The sequence below is a fragment of the Denticeps clupeoides genome, chromosome 19 (assembly GCF_900700375.1).
Source record: "Denticeps clupeoides chromosome 19, fDenClu1.1, whole genome shotgun sequence".
Lineage (NCBI taxonomy): Eukaryota > Metazoa > Chordata > Actinopteri > Clupeiformes > Denticipitidae > Denticeps > Denticeps clupeoides.
Genome location: NC_041725.1, coordinates 10,895,446 through 10,916,857, shown reverse-complemented (window position 1 = coordinate 10,916,857; position 21,412 = coordinate 10,895,446). Strand labels below are relative to the sequence as shown.

Here is a 21,412-nt window from a genome sequence, read left to right as displayed (position 1 = left end):
ATGGTTTTCCAACAGTCTTGAAGGAGTTCCCAGAGGTGTTTAGCACTTGTTGGCCACTTTGCCTTCACTCTGCGGTCCAGCTCACCCCAAACCATCTCGGTCCTGTGACTATGAAGGCCAGGTCTCCACTTTTTGTTAAGTACATCATTCATAGTTTTGATGCCTTCAGTGAGAATCTACCAACGCAAATGGTCATGAAAATAAAGAAAACACATTAGATGAGAACTTTTGGCCCCTGCTTATTTATTTATATATACATATATAAAATGTCATTTGATCTAACTCTGAGGGACATTTTTATTGCTATCCGAACGCAGCGTCCCCTTTTTCACGCCCCCCCCCCTCCAATACTCCACGTGTCTCGCATCCAAATGGTGAGGCAGTCGTCGCTTTTGTCGGAGCCGGCGTGTGTCCGAGTGTGAAAAGCGAGGTGCGGCGACGCGCCGGAGGGTGGCGGAGGGACACACGACCCGGGCTTTTGCGCAGGTGTGACTTCTGCGCGCCACACGCCAACAAATGTCAGCGTGCGCCCTTGTGCCACGGTGCCAAGTCCCACACGTCGCGACACACGTTCCCAGGCTCTCCACGTCGCTCGCTCGCACCTCTTACACGCCACGTGGTTGGGCCACTGGCGTGGCGCCTGCAATACGCGACAAATGGCCCGTGGACTGTGGGAACTTCTCGGCGGTAGCGAGGCTGTATGAGGTAATAGCACCCAGTCTGATGGCACTGCAAACTCCGCCGGGACGCAGAAGTATTTCACACCAGCCAGACCCAAATCCTGCAGGAATTCTGTTCGGTTTGCTGGAGCCGATCCTGACACGTGTCCGTCTGTTGCCGGGGGACACAGGTCAATAATAACGGGGCTTCACACCAACCCGTTTACGCCCCAAATTGCCCCACCGATTGGTGCGTCTCGACGCTGGAACGGCTTGGCGTTGCGCTTCAAGTTATAAAACACTCTTCAGCGTTTGGGGTTAAATCGCAGGTGAAGAAGTGGGGCGTTGTGTTAAATGCCGTCTCTATAAACACAAACCAGGGTGTTTTATAGGTCGAAACATATTTTTACGCAGCTTTAGATAATCATCAGTCTAGTTTCACTGGATAGAGACGAAAAAACGTCCAGTTTGACTTGTCCAACACAAAGATGTATCCGAATTTCATCACGACAGCTGAAGCTGCACAGGAAGGATCCATTTTGCATTTAACATTTACCTGCAGGACGCTTTAAATGCAAAGTTAGAAAATACACCAGTTAGGAAAAAGTTGAGTTCTTGGTGAAAATCATAATTGGCATTGCAGTGGGGAAAATGTAATGGAACACACGGTATTATCCTCAATAACTAAGTCAAAATTGCCCTGGACAACTCGACGCTTGCTTTTTTTACCGAAAAGATCTATTGATTATCCATTTAATTAGTCTTATTTCATTTGTCAAACGTGGATTTCCCCAGAGAATTTTGGCTAACATAATGTTTAACAAATTTCCCATTGACTCACACATTTTTATTCCTTCATAATGATTTGTCAATAGGTTTGTGGGGGGTTTGTTTAAAAATATTGATCTGGTCTAAAACATTTGTGGTCGGATCAGCTGGCCTGCTCCAGAGTATGGTCATTACCATTAACTCCGTGATAATGAAGTGTTAAAAACCACCATGGATGTCTGGTTAATACAATGGTCTACCATTTCCAAGTAATAACATTAACCAAGTTTAATTTTTAAAGAAGGATAAACATGATGCAAGAAACCCCCACATAATTAAAACAAATCTATGTAGATTTGGAAGTCGATTTTATTAAAATTGTTTAAAAGAAGGAGAAAAAAAAAAGCCTGAAAGAAGTTCCATCCAGCAACTGAAATATCTCCATCCTTCCCCAGTTAACAAGTTCCACGGAAAGTCACTCTGCAATCAATCACTGCATACCAAAATAAAACCTTTTACTTTGGTCTGAATTGCTTTACTTGAAGCATACGAATCTGTGCATGTTACTCTGTTCAAGGGAAGGAAATAAATATGTAATCAATCACACACAGCCACAGACAGGAGTGGTTACTTTCATTTATTGTAGATGGCGTAACATCAAACTAGTTTCACAAGCACATACAAGAACCCCAGACAACAGCAGCCATTTTGCTTATTGTATGAATGGCACCGTTTAAAAAAAAAAAAAAAAAAATTGTTGACTCATTTTGGAAATAAACTTGACACAATGTCAAATTTCACAAATAATTTATGTTCACCTAGAGGAAAGGAAGTGGATATTCTGCCTTGAGGGACACTGGACTTTTCTAATGTTCTTCCTAATTCTGGCCAGTCGTCCACACTCTGAGCAAAAGGAGGAGTTAAAAAAAAAAAAAAAGTGAGAAACCTTTGCACGAATCAGGTCAGAGTCCACATCCAAGTGCATTGTGTCGGCGATAAGAGTCTGTTTTCCACTCAGCTTTAGTGCGACTGCTGATAAAGTTTTACAGAATTTTGAACGGCAGTTGGCCTTTTTCACCCCCAGAGACTATTTAGATTCGTTAGCGATGGAGGGCATTGAGAGGACACAAATTCAGATGAGGACACAGACCAGCACTATCCATGTGATAAATCCAGGACAGCCCTGTGCCAACACAGTGGCACCAGTGTTCATGAGTTCAGTGTACACGGCTGTTGACAGTCTTGCCGAGTGAACGGTTTCCCCGCATCTTCTCTCTCCCTCATGCTTCCAATTACATGCTGCCCACTTGGGTGACCAAAGACCCTGCCCCATTGGCCGGCTGCCGGACGGGGTGGACTGCGCTTGGCGCATGTGAGCAAGAGGGTTCCCTCACTGCTGCTTCGTCCTGGACCAGAAGCGTCCCGCAATGGACCCTATTGACAGGCCCTGCTTCTTCTGCTGAGTGAGTTCAGATAGCCTTTGCTCCTCCTCCTATTAAAACGACAGATACACACGTAAACAAGAAATCGCATATGATCTGAGAGTAGAATCTTAAACATTTCAGAGGAAGATCTTATCTTGACAAATCTTTGTGTGGACAACCAGACCGTTCATGTCCATATCCTAACAGGACACGTCGAAAGAAGATAACAACAGTGGAGGATCTTATAGTGTGTTTAAGCTGGGCATACACTGAGTGATTTTTCCAGTCATTTGATAAACTTTGTACGACTAAATCGATTAAGATGGATGGTCCGATGCTCGGATGCTATCTGCAGTGTAACAGCGTTACGTATTTAGAATACAAAATATGAGTAACTGTATTTCGTTACAGTTACCGGTTAAATGCGTGATAATCAGAATACAGTTACTTTGTTGAAATAAATGGATTACATTGGATTACATTACATACTAATTTTGGTAATTCAACGCTGCGCGGGCCACGCATAACGTAGGTGTTCTGTCGAAAATGCTGCTGATCGAGTTGTGCTACCTAGCAGATCTGCGCATGCGCAGTCCCTCTAGTTTGCGCTCTGTTTCAGCGCCCATAAATCCATGCTACCCCTGAAAATGTAAATAAATATGATTTAATTCACTATTACACCATGATCGTTATACTCTTACAGTGCATATGGACTGAGTATTGGTGCCATTTACAGTGATTTGTACTGTTATCGGAAATGCACAAATTCAAATGGAACCCTATACGGTAGCACCGACAAAGCAGCATAAAGTGTCAGAACACCGGAAACACAAACAAAACACGCAATAAGCGGCTCTAATGTAAGCATCCTGTTAACGTTGGTGGCGTCAACGAGCAATATAACTACATTGGAAGAATAAGAACCCCCCATTAATAGTGATGAATGGGGGGAGAAGGTATTTCTATCAGTATAAATATTGTCTCAACTTTCCCTGTTGTTCCGGTCATGATAAGTGGCAGAGCCAAGTTATAAAGGCTTGCATTGTTGCCACAGCACATCGAGCGGAGTTTCCATGTGCTTCTGTTTGCACTTCAGGACTGTGTTTGCACTAGCGCAGTGAGGACAAACCACACGATGGGTGACAAATCATGATGTTAGTACATTATGACACAAACTGCGATTCAGCCGCACTGAAGGAATCATCACACACATTAAAAATCTGTATAAGATTTACAGTGCCTAGTGAGTGAAATGACCATAGCACCTGTGCTAGCTGAGCTTGTCTTCTTTTAAAGGCCTCAATGGGGTCATCTTCATGGGCGTAGTTCTCCAGCACTGTGCGCACGTCCTCCACACCACTGATGGCAATGGCTGTCATGGAGAGGATTAAAGTAAACTTAAAAAGGCTGGAAATTCAACACTACACTTCCTCCCTGACTGCTCAAAATAACATGAAATGGCTTGTCTACACATTCCGATGATACTAGGCATTCAATCACCATTTGAGATCTTATTCAAACATGGAATGATGCATACTCTTTAGGAAGGCTGCCAGGTCGTAAAGAGTCCGGTCTTCAGAGTTGCCGTCCCACTTGCGCAGAGCCATGCCATTAAAGGGCTGCAGGCTGAAGGCCTCACGTTTGCAGTCCACCACAATCACCTTAGAGGTATCTCTGTTTAGACACGACACATCCTGCAAGGAGAAGGGAAGAGAAGGTAAAGTTGTCACAGTAATTCTAATTCTCCAACACTGCCACACAAACACACAACAAGCAACTATTCTGAACTGTTCAGATGATGTCATTTAAATTACCTAATTAAAAAAGCACAGGAATGAAGTGAAAGTGAAAGCATCTGCATCTCATCTGCTCTATCACAGCAGAAAATGGCTCTTAGATTAAAAATCACATGAATGAAATAGCAAAAAAAAAAAAAAACATTTTCAGATACATTCAGTGCATAGCTTCAGAATGTGCGCAGCAACACCTGTAGAAAAGCAGGGTCCAACCAGAGCAAACATAGCCCCAGGCCACGAACCCTTTAACCATCCACACAAACACACTTTCCCCTGGCCCAGCTGTCTAAGTGCTAGTCCGGGTGAGCAGATGGACAGGGACGCTGCGCTCTCCCCATCACCAGGGTCATCTGCACCCCTCTGAGGCGATGACAAAAGCCCAGCAAGCGCTGGGCGGGAGGGGGGTGGGGTGGGGACTTAGGGTTGGGTGGGTACGGGAGGAGTGGCAAAAGGGAAACCCCTGTGGACGCAGCGGCACACTCCACGGCACGCTCAATAAATTACAAACATCTGTCCGCCTACCGGGACTCGCCCAGGGCACCAGGGGTCAAGTAAATACATGCATATGAGTGGTTGAGAAAAAAAAAAAAAAAAAAAAAAGTTAATACACGAGCACACTCTGGGCATGAAGAGTGTATGGCATGACTGGTGAGTGTAAATAACGGTTTGAAGCAGTAAGCGTGACGCTTTAAATAATTATATATTTGGGTCTATTCTATACGGCCCTTTTCTCTACTCATTAGACGGGTGTGTCCCACAGCGTCGGTTTTTCCCTCAGGCTGTTACGCGTCAGGTGAGCAAACAAGCCAAAGTGTGCCAAAACGTGCCACGCGCCACCACGCTGCGCACCTGTCACCCGCGTCCCCCCAGCGCGGTCCCCCTGCCGATGCCTTTACATTTCTGCATTTTAATTTCAGTCTGTCGAAATTCAAGACGGACAGACGCCAAAAGTCTCAGGGGATTGGCCAGGGAGGGGAGTGAGGGGGTCGGACATACGAGCTTCCTCTCTTTAGCCCTGTTACTTTTTAAAAGTATCACATGGAACGTGACAGTGGGGAGATGGAGGGAAAGGGGGATAAGATTCGGGGAAGACAGTACAGAGGGTGAGGCGAGGGTCACTGAGAGAGCAAAATGTAACTAGTGATGAAATGCAACTGGAATAGAACCATGTCAGGGGGTACAGACATGCATGAACTAACACAGGGTAGAACAAATCATCGTCAAATGTGCAAATTACAGCAAACAATGTGGTCTCAGTTAATAACAACACATGAGGCATCACTGCCTCCTTGAATATGGCTTTATAAGATCCCTTTCGGCATGGCATGAACGTTAATAATCATATTCAAAAGACACACTAAGAATAAAAGGAAAAATGCAAAGCAAACAAGGAAAACAAATAGCCTACACACTTCACACAGAGAAAGACTGATAGGTTTGGAAGGAAACAGAAGGTTAATGAGGCCCGAAATGGGGAGGAGAAGGTAGAGAAAGCAGGTGGTTGGAGGGGGGGTGGCCCCTATTGTCCAGAAGCAGAGTGGAAAAGAAAGACGGGTAGAGACGACGCACGGGGTGGGGAGGGATCAATGGAGGAGCAGAAGGACGGCAAGAAGAGACCCCACGGGGAGGTGGGGGAGGATTGGGGGGGTGCATCACGCCATCGTCACACATGGATCGAGAGGAAGAAGGGGCCCTGACAAGAAGTAACTTTCAGAGAAGAACTTCCACCAGATTTTTGGGAATGGCGGGAAGCAAAGCAAACCGAAAACAATAATGCTAAAAAGATCTGATATCATCAACATGTCTTATAAACATATGATTACAACTAAAACAATATAGATTTTTAGTAAGATTGACCCTACTGTCCAAAGTCCATATAAATAGTGTACGGAGTGTCCTGGGGACGATTCCAGGGGACGGCATGAGGCAGAGTTACCTTGACATGGTGACCCTCCATGTAGCGTGTGGCGTCTCTGAAGAGGCGGTACATCACAAAGCCCTGGGGATCTATGTTGTCAATCAAGGGGTATGCCGTCTACATAACACATACATTTTCTGAATGAATAGTGGTTACACAAGGTGAACACGCATTATTATTAAAAAAAAGGTTCAGCTTTTATTTATTATTGGCGGCAATGAACTAAATAGGATGGCAAACTAATTGAGGACAAAAATTACAATTTCAGGCAAGGCTTATTTGATTTCATTCACACTCAACTTTCTTTTTTGTTTGTTTCTCCAGCCTACAGAGTTACACCGACTTTACATTTTATTCCCTTTCTTCCTTGCTCATAAGGCCATAATAGTCTTTGGTCTTACTCCAGATTCCAATTAGAATCAAAGTTACTGATATGTTACTCAGTAAAGCCCACTCAAATGTAAGCACCACAAAAATGAACACAATATGAGACACAATTTAAAGAGGCTAAAAGCAAAGACTTTTCGCTGTCAGAAGGGTGCAGTGAAAAGCAACTTGGTCAGGGACTGTTTACTCAGTCGGAGAGTTATATGTGGACAACATCTGTTCGACTTCAGCGTTACAACACAGCATTGAAGTGACCCACATCTTTCTCGGACAAGACTCTTTGTCCAAATTATATTGCACATTTGTGTATACAGCTCCTTGGCACATAACCCAGCCATACTTGACTGAATTTCACAAGAGCTTTTTCGTTTTAGCAACACCAATATAAACAATGGCCATTAGAGCACGGGAGGCGGGTGCATAAGAGCCCCCCCCCCCCCCTATTTGCATATCAATATCAGCAAAATAAGGGGTACTATGTCACTTCATTTTGGATTTCTGAGAAAACAATGTCTGGACCACACCAGTCAAGTCTCTGATAATTATGTGAAGTAGGACCAACCAAAACACAAACAAACACGCGACTCGTGAAATCAAACCGAATCTGGGTCATTAACAGCAGAGACAATTAACTTTGTTTTGGCTACTTAAGACGTCTGCACAGCAGAGACTGAGAGGTCAGTGGTACAATCTGCTTGCAGGGAGACTCTCTCATTGTCTACCAGACAACGTTTGGGGAAGCCATTATAATTCATCATCTGCTGGATGACCCAATATAAAATAAATACAAACGCATTTAAAAGAAAAAGCAGAGAGCTGTGCTCAACCGATTTTTCGGAAATAAACTATTGAGTAAGAATGTCTGAGCTTCCTTCGAGCACACTCAACGACAACCCTGTAAACCGAAAGTGTTTATGCTATGGAACACATTGGCAAAAGCGAAATGAAACACTGCCAACACATACCATGCCGGTCTCAGCAGTGAAGATCACAATCTCGTAGAGCGGTGCCAGCTGCTGGAACAGGTAGTCGATGCCCGGCCTCTTCTTAAAGCGCCAGCCAGTGGCAAGCTGGGGAACGGGAACATTTTAATTCACCTCACTTGAGGAGCAGAATCAGTATGCTCAGTATTTAAGTTTCCAAACCACACATTAAAAAAATAAATAAAATAAAGTGAACTTTGATTCTGTTAAGAACTGTTTAATATACTGAACATACTGACAATTGTACGTAATTCTGCATAATTCTATTCTCATTTGGATTTTAGCGTGTGATTCCTGTAGCCCATCAGGAATATTACGCCTATTACATAGATAAATCACAACAAAATACTATTTCGAAACAAACTTCCACAGCTGGTGGAAGCTACTCCCACCCTAATTCAATCAGGATGACACTCCCAAAACACACCTTATGTGGCACTTCTGAAACAAAAGCATACAAAACGCACTCCCCTGTCTATAGAAATCAGAGCTTCTAAGTAGGGCTCCGCGGCAGCAGTGAGAAGATGGCAGGTGTTGAGTTACAGGCCGGGGCCGAGCCCCACCTGACGCCCGCGTGTGCCACTCGCCTATACAGCTGGCCAGGTGGGGACAGAAGCAGGTACAGGACAGCTGGTTAGCCCCCAATACCCTGCTCTCCATATGGCCCATCAGGAAGCATAGAGGACAGTGAGAGATGAACGGTGGGAGGATGTGAATGAGCAATCTTCCCTACAAAGGTTAGGGAAGTGGACGGTCCCAGAAGCAAATGCCAAACATACTGAAAGAGTTGGATAAAAGGGAGGATGTAGGGGTTGTGGTGGAGGAGGAATACGCAGCAAACGTTTATAAATTAACTGCTTAGCAAAGAGCAAACACAGAGTTCCACAGAATTCCCCACCGGGTCTGATGAATGTCTTGTCCCACTCTGGGTTTGTGTTTCACAGTGAACCACACTTTATCACAGTATTGCTCAGTGCCAGTGATATACACACTCACCGACCACTCGGGGTGCAGGAGGACATCGGTCAGCTCTAGGACAAGCGTGTATGGAGGCTGGTAGTAAGGCTCTTTTACGGGGTCGGGCAGAAGCTTTGGGCTCGTTGGCTCAATAATCATCTAGAGAGAAAATTAGATTGTAGACCGTTCACACAAAGTATGAGTCTTTTGATTCTTATCCGTCCAAGTACAAGCACACACAAATTGTGTGTTAACTGCTATTGGTTGACTAAGCTGGATCAAACTAAAAAGCTGCATCCACTAGCCATGTTTTACTCATGCCAAACAGGCATGACTACATACATTTCCCCAGTGACAGAAACCCAATTTCACATTTCACCCTGAAGCTCATGTTTTTTTTCTTCTTTTAAGACAGCCAAAGCATTGAACAAATGGTCTGTTATGGCCATCACAAGGTTTTGGTTGTTAATTATTATAACCACGCCCCAGCACTTGTTGATTATCTTAGTAATAGACAAACAAAGTGTTTGTGCCACAACGTGCCCAGAGCTGGTTCTTTGTTCAAAAAACTGGTATAAGATAAGGCATCGGCTCCAAAGCAGGCCAAAGAGTGTAGAAACCACAGCCAAAGCCTCACCTGTCTGTAGTCCTTGAAGTATTTGAATGTTCTCTTGAATTGCTGGATAACAGGGACATCTATAGGCGAAGAGAGAGAACAAAATGCACATAGTATGGCAACATAACAGGTGATGATTCCTCTTTACAACACTATTAATTGTCTTCGCTGGGGAGACTCATTCAAGTGAGAATTTCATTGTAGACTCAACACATAACAATTAAACTGTCATATTGGCCCAAATATTACAGCGGTACTAGAAGATGAACTTTTGGAACAAGTGCTTTAATAAGTTTAATTAATTTGATTGCAAGTGGGATGAAGTGTATAGGTGTATAACAATAATTAACGGTCATCCTGAGTGAAGGTACGTTCAAGTACACAGCAGGGCTTCACAGGCCTCACTGACCAACTGTTTAATCGGTTAGGATCCCAGCAGCAGGGATTGTATACAACTGGAGCTGGTTAAACACCCAACCTCTAATCTTGCTTGTACCTCCTGTTCTGGGGGATGGGGTAGGTACATTTCACTACTACTTTTCCCATGGGAGCAGTATGAGGAGCAGGATGGAGGCGGGGATGGGATGTTGGAGACTGTGCGGAAGCGGAGGATGCAACAGCGGTGTGAGGAGATGAGATTCTCATGTTATCAAAACTTTTGTGGGCTCTACCAAAAATGTTGTAACTGCAGAGAGGGAGACTCCTCGTCTGCACCAGTACATGAGACATAGATTTTTCTTTGATGAGCGGATGGCCTAGGTCATGGCCTAGGTCAGATGAAGGGAACCGTTATGATGACTGTTGTGAAGAATAAGGACTGGACAAAAGGCAAGAGGCCAAGAGTGCAGAAAAACAACTGGCCAGAATCCGGCAAGGCGTTGAGCCAGCCTCATTTGCCCGAGTTACGCAGAGCGGGTCCATTGTTGCCCAGCGGCAGGTCGGGTGCGCAGTGAAACAGAAGTGAGAGGGAGGGAAAGAGAGAGGGAGATCGATGGCCAGGCCTATGGACACAACAAAAGCCCCCTTTAATCCTTCACTGGGGCAGCATATGCTCCGCTAGTTTGTCAAAGGACATTATTACTCTATTGCCTTTCTTCTGTGATCCATTTCTTTTGAACATCCGCACTTTTCTTCTTTGGATCCGCGCTGTCAATCAGCCCTTTCTCTACGTAGAGTCAGACAGTTGAGGAGACCCAACGCGTCTCTCTGTGAGGCTCACTATTTAAAATGTTTACGTGCGCCATCCAAGCAACACTAAAATGCTGATCGAGTTCCCAGAAGAGAAATGGATAATAAATTCGTTAACATAGTAAACATGAATCGTGATTAATCAAAACATTCACATATCTAAACTACACGTGAGAATACCAGCATATGTAAATTAAAAACACTGAAATCAATAAATTGTGAGGCATGGCAGTGACAGACTGCATTGTGGATGCAGAGTGTGTGTACACATCTGCGCATCAATGCATGGGACCCACGAGAGTGACGCCAGCGTCTCAGCGTCAAATGCCGTCACTTGGGACGTGGGGGCATGGAGTCGGGGCATGGCTTTTCGCATCGCATCCCTCCACCCCTGTCTCCCTAAGGATCTCTCTACTAGCCCTCTGGCTGGTGAGAACATGTGCCAGGAGGTGAGGGATGCTTAGGGTCATGATGGAGGCACGCTTCTGTGGTCCCCTGAGGCCGGACGCAGATCCATGCAGGTCCCTAAAGCAATCATGGCCCTCAGTTATGGCATTATAAGCTGTTAGTATATTAGCGTGGGGAAACAGCACAACGAGGTAATGAAATGGCTGCAAATGAACGCATCATAGTGGGGGCTTGAGGGAACGAGAAGATTTAATTATGTCATTATTATATCACTGCAGGACAGCATGATTTAAGAGCAGCCCACTCCTGCTGTTTCAATTTATGTGAGCAGCAGAGATGCTGAGATAATAGTGACACAGGCCAAGGTTCTGCCTTCTGTGTACTCTGTCTTTTTAATAGCATTCTTGACAGAGGACATTGTACACAAGTTCAAACTAAACTAGTTACACAAAATTAAAGATATTAATTATCAATCAGTCAAAATGTTTTCCCACCAGTAGTGCAGCATCAATCATAATAGTTATCAGAAGGCAGTGATTTATGGTCTATATGGCACAGAGAAGAAAGATATTTTTGGCAATTTGGATAAGAAAGCCCTGAGAGCTGGCACTAGCATGGCACTGAGTACAGGTCAAGAGAACGTGACATATGTAAGGTGGCAAGTCCAAACCAGCCAAATCAATCACAAACCTCTCCACCATGACAACCAAACAAACAAGCTAAGTGGACCAGAAGGTGTCTCATCTGCTGAAAACAAAGAATTAAACAACAAAGACCATCTCCAAATTACCAAATTAATGCTGGTTGTACACTGATGAAAAAGCAAAAGAAATGTACATTTCCGAGAAAACAAAAATGGGTTTGAACGAAAGTAAGAGGTTGCAGGAACTGTAGTAAAAGACATGAATATGACTGCATCCAGTCACATGAGTTACAAAGAAAGACGCATTCAAATACAACACCGTTCAAGTTATACGTTTCCAAAAACATGAAAGAAAAAAATACTAATGACAAAATACTGATTTAATTGAAATGGGATTTCCAATAATGAAAGAAGCTTTTAAAGTGACATACTTGTGTAAACTAACACATCTAAAAAGGTCATCAACACATATGCGGATATATCATCATTGATAGACATTTCCAGCAACCAACACAATGTCTGGATAAGAGTTTTGACCAATCTAATGTCTTTTTTTTAAATAGACCAGACAATAGTTTCCCAACCATTACTGAAAAGTTTTGAATGGTAGTATATGTGAAAAAAAGTTACAGTAGAGTGACAGCAAGCGGTGAGCAACCCTAGGCTAAACCTAAAACATCATATAAATTGATATAAACCAATTTGTATAGGCTCATTAAACCTGAAAAGAATGAGAATAAGGCTTCAAATTACATAAACGATGGTCTCCAATAAAAGATTGGTGATAGTGAAAACAGGGATTTATATGGTCGTTTAAAAATAAAAAAGGAACTCACCACTATCAAACTCATCAGGAATCTGAAAGAGAAAAAACAAAAATGAGATTGATAACAGTGATTGTTTTGTGCTCTAAGTCATACTGCTACAAACTTCCATTGAACTGCAACATTTCACCACCAGTTTTTCTTCTACTGGCTCTCCATCCAGATGCTTTGTACAAAAACCAAACCTAAGGATGACACAGATTTTCAAATGTCTCTAAATTGTTTAAGCGACATTCATGGCCTGAATTAGAATGTTCTCTCACTGTATAAACTCACAAGAGGTGTTTAGACCTGCCTATGTGCTGGCGTCACATCTTCCCCCCACACTTGAGTGTCTGCTGCTAAGATGCGACACCTAATTTCACTCCATGATTCATCACTCTTTATAATATTATATAAATGTATACATAGTCCAGAAAGGTAGCGGGATTAATCACTATTATGTTAGACATGTAGAGAGAAAATAACCAGTACAAGTGATAAGCACCTTTTATATATTTTACCATTCATTTTAATCAGATGCTATTGTAAGCCACCGGCACAAACATACTGGAGTTAATGCATATGGTTAATGAAATTGTCATGAAAGCTCATTAGCCACTTTAGACCGGATTCAATAAGTGAACATGCATTGGTGTCATGTCTGTTTCAGGTGTGTGATGTGCTGGCATAGTTAGTAATATTTGAATTAGAGGAACCATTATTTACTCCCTTTCAGCAACACCCATTTTTGTGCATCCTGAAGTCCCACCAGTCAAATTAATCTCTCTGCCGATGAATATTCAGCAGCATCTGCCAGTAGGGCCCAGCCCACCTGGGGGGATCACTTCCCAAAGGAGCGGTGCCTGGGGAGGGTGGGCTAAAGGACAACCACATGCTGGGGCCTCAGTGGGTACAGTGGCGGGGGAGGAAGTAGGCAAAATAAAACCCTCACAAACACACCCTTTTTACTGCAGGCCTCGAGCAAGGCAAGCCAGACACGCACAAGCAACTCTACAGTGCCCCCTTCTGTCAAAATTGAATTTCACTACACAATATACCTTCCAATTTTCCATCTTATACACTACCAGTCAAAAATTTGGACACACATACTCTGTTGTGTTTATGGAGCCATTTTGAAGAATTCAATGCAAAATGACATAGCAGGAGAAAGTTATGAATGTTTGAATTTCTTTTACCTTTTACATTCATGGCTGCTTTGTTCACTACTATAGTCATCAAAAGCTGTTTCATGAGATTTCATGAGATTAACATGAGTGAATTAATTTTGTCTTTTTGTTTATTACATTGTCCTGTGCCTTTTGATTTTTTCTATAATGTAAAAAAAAAGGTGTCTCCAAACTTTTGACTGGTAGTGTACTTCTGTGATTAAAATGAAATGAAATAGTAAATTCTTCAATAATCCATTATAATGGATAAATTGTTACAATCCAGTCTAAGCCTTTATGCTATTCTGGGCCATAATGTAGAGACCACATATATAAACCAATGCATTATCTTTTGCAGCCCTAAGTTCCTGTTCTTAGATCGGACAGAAAACCAGTAGCAGCAGCTCAATCTCAAAACACAACACTGCCCTCATGTGGTAAAACATTTACATTTAAGGCATTTGGCAGACGCCCTTATCCAGAGCGACCTAAAACGTGCTTCCATGTTACCATCGATGAAGTGATCAGTTCTGGTTCACTAGGTCCCCCAACTATCAATTCAATCTTTTTATTCTCTCTGTTGTAGTTTCTATACATAAGTCAGACAATAAGAAGGTTACAAGTTAATCTAAATATTCTCTAAAGATGAAGGTCTTGAGCTGTCGTTTGAAGGTGCTCAGTGACTGAGCTGTTCTGACCTCCAAGGGGACGTTCATTCCACCACCGAGGGGCCAAGACAGAGAAGAGTCTAGATGAATGTATTCCTTTCACCTTCAGAGATGGAGGGACCAGGCGATCAGTACTGGAGGCTCGGAGTATACGAGGTGCAGTGCGAGGTGTAATAAGGGCTGTGAGGTAGGATGGTGCTACTCCATGTTTGGCTTTGTAGGCCAGCATCAGTATTTTAAATCTGATGCGTGCAGCTACTGGGAGCCAGTGGAGGGAACGTAGATCAGTACTGCTGCCCACCACTGTTATACTGAACAGTCAGTATAACAAATTCAACATATCTAGTTTGCTGTATTTAATATTAGACCAGCATTTACATTATGCGTTAACCCAGCCACTGGGAACACATGTAACTACTTTTCTGGGTTGCATCAAGAAGGGCATCTGTAATAAAACTTTTTGCAGACCAACAGACTGAATGGGCTACTGTGGTGACCCCTAACGGGAGATGCGAAAGGAGACAACATTTGGACTTAATATAATATAAATAATCCTAATGTGTGAAAAAAAAAAAAATTATATATATATATATATATACACACACACACAGTCACTACATTATTTCCTAATTTCAAATAATTCCAATGAATAATTTAAGAAGGGGATTTAATGCCTTCTTCAGAGGAAGTCATAAAACGCGAGAACCTAACCCGTGTTCCTCTCTCGCCACCACACCTCAAGAACTCAAATTAGGAAAAGTGCTCCAATTTGAAAGAAAAGGTGTGTGCTTCAGCACCAAAAGATCTAACACTATACATGCCATCTATAGTCACACTTCCCATTGAAGTAAGATTTACAAGACAGCATCTAAATGAGGTTCAAAAAGTGTGCCCTTTAAAGTCTTTCCTTGAATGCATAACTGATAGATAGGGATATTTATGAGTGGTAGTGGGAGTCATGTATATTTACCAAAAATTGGGAATTTTGTTTAATTTCAGAATGCATATATAACAAAAGGGTCAAATATAAGTGCAGATGACAATTCAAAAGCAATAACAATTCTAAAGATCCCTACAGACACCTTTATGAATAGCAGGAAAAATATGCTGAAAAACCAGTACCATGTTAATACCAAGACGTATGGTCATGTTAATGAAATAATAACCAGTTGCTTATGTATCACTTGATTTATAACCTAAAAAATGTAAATAAATATCAAAATGAATTCAATAAATGGTAAAATGAAGTTAGAGCAAATACAAAAAAAATCAAATAAATTAACCTTACAGATCTCGATACAAACTGTTCTCAAAAGGGCACACTTCTCAGATAACTGTGACTTTATAGGCGGTATATATGAAGTGTGCCCAAACACCTGGTGCTGGGTATAACACTTACATCCCAAATTAGAGGGCTTGACGAGTCATGGTGAGAGTAGGACCTGGGTCCTGTTCTCAGATCCCAGTAACGCTAAGGGCTGTGATTTCCCAGCTCAACATAAGATACAGAGAATATGCTTACAGAAATAAACAAATACAAACAAGAAAGCACTATGTCATCATGACATTGCTGAAATTCTAAAGATGTAAATGTTTTCAATGACCAAAAGTTGCATAGCATTCAATCACCGCACCTTCTTCCAATTTTTCTATGCTACACTCCCAAAGTAGGCCTCACAAACACGACCACTGAAGATGACATCTCAGCACCACAGCCACTACTAAAAACAAAGATGCAGCTTAGAATTTAAATGTTGAACAGGACACATTAAGAGGTCTTCAAATTGAATGGTCGCCTAATGTTAAAAATAAACACAATACACCTACGCCAGTTTTTTTTTTAGGTACATTGCAATCCACAAACAGAATTTAAAAAGACCAATGAAAGGAAGCCATAAACATGAGAACTGGATCCAGTTTCCTTTCTCACTGTCACACTTCCAATTAGCCCTTAGATCCAAGTGTCGTCAAGCATCGATGCCACCTATGAAGTCTCAGGGGCCTGAGAAGCGTGCCCTTTGAAAGAATTCTCAGTGCAGGCAGCATTGAGAACAGCAGGTGAGAAGTGTGTTCTTTGAAGTGTCCAGTTTTATAGTCACACGTGTAGCCTTTTGGTTTGGAACAGTTAGCCTGGAACCGAACAGACAAATGGACTGAATCTTACCAATCATATCAAAGAGGTCCCATGATCTAAAATGATCTCAACTGCTCCAACATGAACAGGCAATATTCTCCCTAGGAATACAGTATCTACAGTATTTATCAGACGTCTTATCCAGAGCAGCTTAAACCCAGTAGTTAAAGGGACAGTCCCCTGAGGACACTCAGGGTTAAGTGGGGTTTGCGTAACCCGCCTGTATGATCTGCATTTACCTGGTGTCATTATTCTAGTCAGCTAGCAGACAAATCTATTGATCAGACAAATCAGCACACTGAGCAGCAGCTTAATATGTGCTTGTCATTAATGTTCATAGTTTAAATATATATATATTAAAAAATAAAAAAAAGAGGACAGCATACATGAAAATAGGCAACTCCCAGCACACTACGAATGCATAGTCATACAAAAGTTCTGAAGGTAGATGTGTGAGATCCAGCACCAAGTGGCACACTCCGCATATGGCACAAAGTGCTGAGAAGTGTGCCCTTTGAAATGCAACCTCACACAATGACCAGCACTACAAAGTGAGGCTAAGACTCCACTTTGATGTAAACAGACTCTTTGGCACCTTGGTTGTGCAGCACCTCGCAGCTGCCAGGGAAGTGTGTCTCTGGAAGACAACATCTGCTGTCATGAAGCAATGAAACTAATGTGGGAAACAGGATTTCCCGTACTACACTGGACTATACCAGTACTATACCAGTCCACACACACCAAAACATGTATTCACAATACATGCATTTGTGTATTAAAGTGCTCGAAAGCATAGGTATCAAGTGAACTGATTAGATACTGTCAGTTCCAGTATGACCTTCCGTGAAAGATCAAAATACAAATATAAAAAGTAGACAAATCATAAAAATCAAAACCTCTCATCTCTCTCTCACACACACAACTTTGATCATTCTGAAGGTCTTGAGAAACCCAGTGACGCCCATAAACATGGGAACAAGGTTTCTGTCCCTCTCTCACCACACCTCAAGACCTCCAATTAGCACAAGTCTTTCAATCTGAAGATAAACGTGTGCAACTTAGCACCAATCAGGCACACTCCACATATACCACCTACAAAGTTTGACAGTTATTGTGAGGATCTTAAAAAAAGGAAGCTATAACTCTGGGAACAGGACCCAGGTTCTTCTCTCATCACCACACCTCAGGACCTCCAATTAGCAGAAGATCTAAATGGCGAAAGGTGCATGATATAGCACCTACAACCATGGCACACTCCACATAACCCACCTACAAAGTCACAATACCCTGAGAAGTGTGCCGTAACAGCACACTCTCCCCTGAGAAGTGTTCCTGGAAGAATAAAACAGATGAACACCTCAATTAAAGCAGATGCACACCTCAAACATGCAGCACATGGCACAACGTGTAGCTGATTAGGCGATTTATTTTCTGGAGAGAAAATGGTGGCCTGTTGGGTAGGGGCAGTAGTGGCCTAGCGGTTAAGAAAGCGCCCCCCCTAATCAGAAGGTTGCCAGTTCAAATCCTGATCCGCAAAGGTGCAACTGAGGTGCCACTGAGCAAAAGCATAGTCCCCACAGACTGCTGCCCGGGCGCCTATCAGTGAAAGCGAAGTGATTGTCACACGTGATACACAGCAGCACAGCACACAGTGCACACAGTGAAATGTCCTCTGCATTTAACCCATCACCCTGAGTGAGCAGTGGGCAGCCATGACAGGCGCCCAGGGAGCAGTGTGTGGGGACGGTGCTTTGCTCAGTGGCACCTCAGTGGCACCTTGGCAGATCAGGATTCGAACCAGCAACCTTCTGATTACGGGGCCGCTTCCTTAACTGCTAGGCCACCACTGCCCCATCATGGCTGCCCACTGCTCATAAAGGGTGATGCAGAGGACACATTTTGTTGAGTCACGGTGTGCTGTGCTGTGCATCACAGTGACAATCAATTCACTTTTATTTATTTGCAAGCGTGATCCTGAAAATAAAGCACCATGCACCATCATCAGCTCTATGGAGGAAATAGAAATAACCTTTGGGTATGCAGCATATTTTGTTGCATGAGATTGTGACAAACATTTTTTATTTTTTGTATCTTTAAAAAAAAAGAAAAAAATTAAGAGAATGTTGGTGGTTAACCTGATGGCGGATTCTCACATTAGACTTTTTTTCATTTTAACTATTTTTCAGGGCTAAACCCTGAAAGCCTTGGAAAATAAAGTAGCCCTCGAGCTATGTTGATTACAAAGAAGCAAGGCACGCACCCACACACCCACAATCAAGTTTCACATATATGAAAAGTTTGTAATGTTGGCACATAATGCTTTGTTAACTCTAACACACAACTTCTGGGAAGACTCCCCATGAATGATACCAGAATACCAATGATTGTGATTGGGGCAGTGGTGGCCTAGCAGAGGAAACTTCGTTGTGTCACCGTGTGCTGTGCTTCAGTGTATCAAAATGACAATCGCTTCACTTTCACTTTACTTTTCTTCTGACCAACCTCTCTACCTGGCTAGAAAGAATCTCTGGATAAATCATTAATAAGATCATCAAGGAACAAAATTTCAGTTTAAATACTTGACAAAAGGTGTAGGTCAGGTTAAGGTTGAACTGAATTGAAGTTGATTCCAATAAAGCAGTATACAATCCCCCAAAGTTCATGTTTTCCTCAAAATGACCTTTCTTCTTATCGTTTGTCAAATAAAAAAAAAACAGCTTTGCAATGTAAAAAAATATGTGTATTAAAATCTTTATACATTAGACAGTATTAAACCCATTCGATCTTAAAGATTCCACCAAATATTGCCCAGGACCACACAGCTATGTGAAAGCAATGACAAGATTCAGACAAGATGGTAAGCTATTAATGTCGACAAAATCCAGGTTAATCCACAGCTTCAACTACAGCTACACCCAGAAAAGTATTCAGTATTAAAAACGTATTAACAGTATTCATAGAGCAAGTATGCATCATTATGTTAATATTTTCTAGTATATTTCCTGCAATGAAGATGAAAATGATCAATTTATTACAGTTGGGCCTGGTTTTACTGACAATGTCCTGATCAAAGATGAGCCAGCACTGCAAATTTCCCATATTCATTATGAAAAAGTAATAGTGAAATGGATTGTAACAGCCTATATGACTTTTACACAGAAAGAGAATGAAACTGGCCATACCTTGTTTCCTTGTTCATCCACTGAATTACTTCCTGTAAATGAAGAGTAGATGTCAAATGACCATAAACAAAGTTTATGGTTGACTTACCATAAAATATAATACAGATATTATAACAAAAGAAATTAAGTAAAACAAGTTCCTGCCAATAATTTCAGCAATGAAATCATATAACTAAATAGAGCACGACTTACCAAAAATGTACACTACGCCAAATGCACCACCTAATCCCATAATTCCAGCTAACCGCAAAGCCACCTTTTTGGCATAAGCGGTGTTCTCCTTTTGCTTCTTGTCTTCACCTTGGTCTTCATGTTTTTGGTGTGCATCTTCCTCCTCCTCTGAAGGGGGTTGTCCCTGTGAGCACATAATGAAGCATTTTAATAACCCAACTATGAAATTGATCATAAGATCATAATTAATTTAACTGTCACAAAAACCTTGACAAGGGTCCTCAGAGACAATAAAATGTATTGCCTACGAATCACGGTAAGGTGATATTTGCCAACATGCTGACCAATACGACATTAAATGCAACACACATAATAAATTACAATAAATTACAATTGGAAAAAAAGACCACCCTGCCTGATCCAGCAGCTACTAATTAAACAGCAAATAAGATGTCAGTGAGCAGAGTTAAAAGACTGTATACGTACACTATTAATTCTATTCAGGTTTATTAAATCAGCAGAGCTGCAGAGGTATGTGTTCTTAAACTGTGAATCTCACATCTTTGTTAACTGAGTGTTATTCATAGTGCAGAAATGAAAAATTCTCAAATGCCTCAAAGACTTTCCAGGAGAATGTCATGCATCGAGAACATGGTGACTGATCTCTAGCATGACAATGTGGCAAGAATTCATTCATTCGTTCATTATTTATTCAGGTCCTTAGGGGTTCTCGAGTTTAGCGAACACATCCCAGTTGTATTGAAATTTAATAAAGACACGATGACCCACGAGTGACAACGAGGCGCTGTAAAGTCGGGGGTAAAATTCCAGTTTGTCATTACCTGAGCCTTCTGCTGCTGCTGAAGTCTTTCTTGTAATATTGCCTGCGCGAGTCCTCCGGTGGCGCTACTGCCTCCTGCTGCCGAGCGGTCTGAAGAGAGCGCCCGGACCAGAGCCGCCGCGGCCGGGCCTGCGCCACCGGTACCTCTGCTTCTGAGACGGAGGAGGCCACGGCTCGCCCGGACACACATGGGGTACATACACGCCGCCGACATCTTGAAAATGTTGCACCCTGCGCTTGTAGCGCGAGTGAAAAGGACGAACGTGCGTGATTGGGCCGCGACGCGGTGACTGTCATGAAACTGGAACAACCGAGGACGCCGATTCGTGGTACGTAACGCTGAAGGGCGGGCCTTACGGGAGCTCGTCCAATTGGAGAACGCACCGCCTTGACCTTCGTGTGAAGGCTCTGGCGGCCATTAAAACTAAGGGCATCGCCCAAAACTCGTGCCTAACCTTCCGATTCCCTGGTAACCTCTGTTATACAGGTTTGCAGTTTCTGGTCCAATCGAACGAAGTCTTTCGAGTACGTGTTTAATTTCACTAATTACCAAGATATCTTAAACAAAGGTATCAGGCTTGTACAACAATACAATCACTCCACGGACAAAGGTTGACTCACTGCCAGTCCTGAAAACGATGAAGTATGTTTTATAAAGTGAATATTATGTCGGTTTAATTGTACCCACGCATTAGAG

The 21,412-nt window shown here is 42.5% G+C and overlaps 1 protein-coding gene across 1 annotated transcript; it reads right to left on the bottom strand.

Moving 5' to 3' along the window:
- Positions 1-2,045: 2,045 nt before the first annotated feature.
- Positions 2,046-20,998, bottom strand: timm50 (translocase of inner mitochondrial membrane 50 homolog (S. cerevisiae)). The gene is made up of 11 exons (XM_028963032.1): positions 20,717-20,998; positions 19,896-20,058; positions 19,704-19,735; positions 12,584-12,605; positions 9,530-9,588; positions 8,932-9,051; positions 7,918-8,022; positions 6,584-6,682; positions 4,389-4,545; positions 4,117-4,223; positions 2,046-2,919 (listed from the first exon to the last, which is right to left on the bottom strand). Exons 1-11 carry the CDS (start codon positions 20,927-20,929, stop codon positions 2,818-2,820), a joined length of 1,179 nt encoding a protein of 392 aa, XP_028818865.1. The 5' UTR covers positions 20,930-20,998; the 3' UTR covers positions 2,046-2,817.
- Between the last annotated feature and the right edge of the window lie 414 nt (positions 20,999-21,412).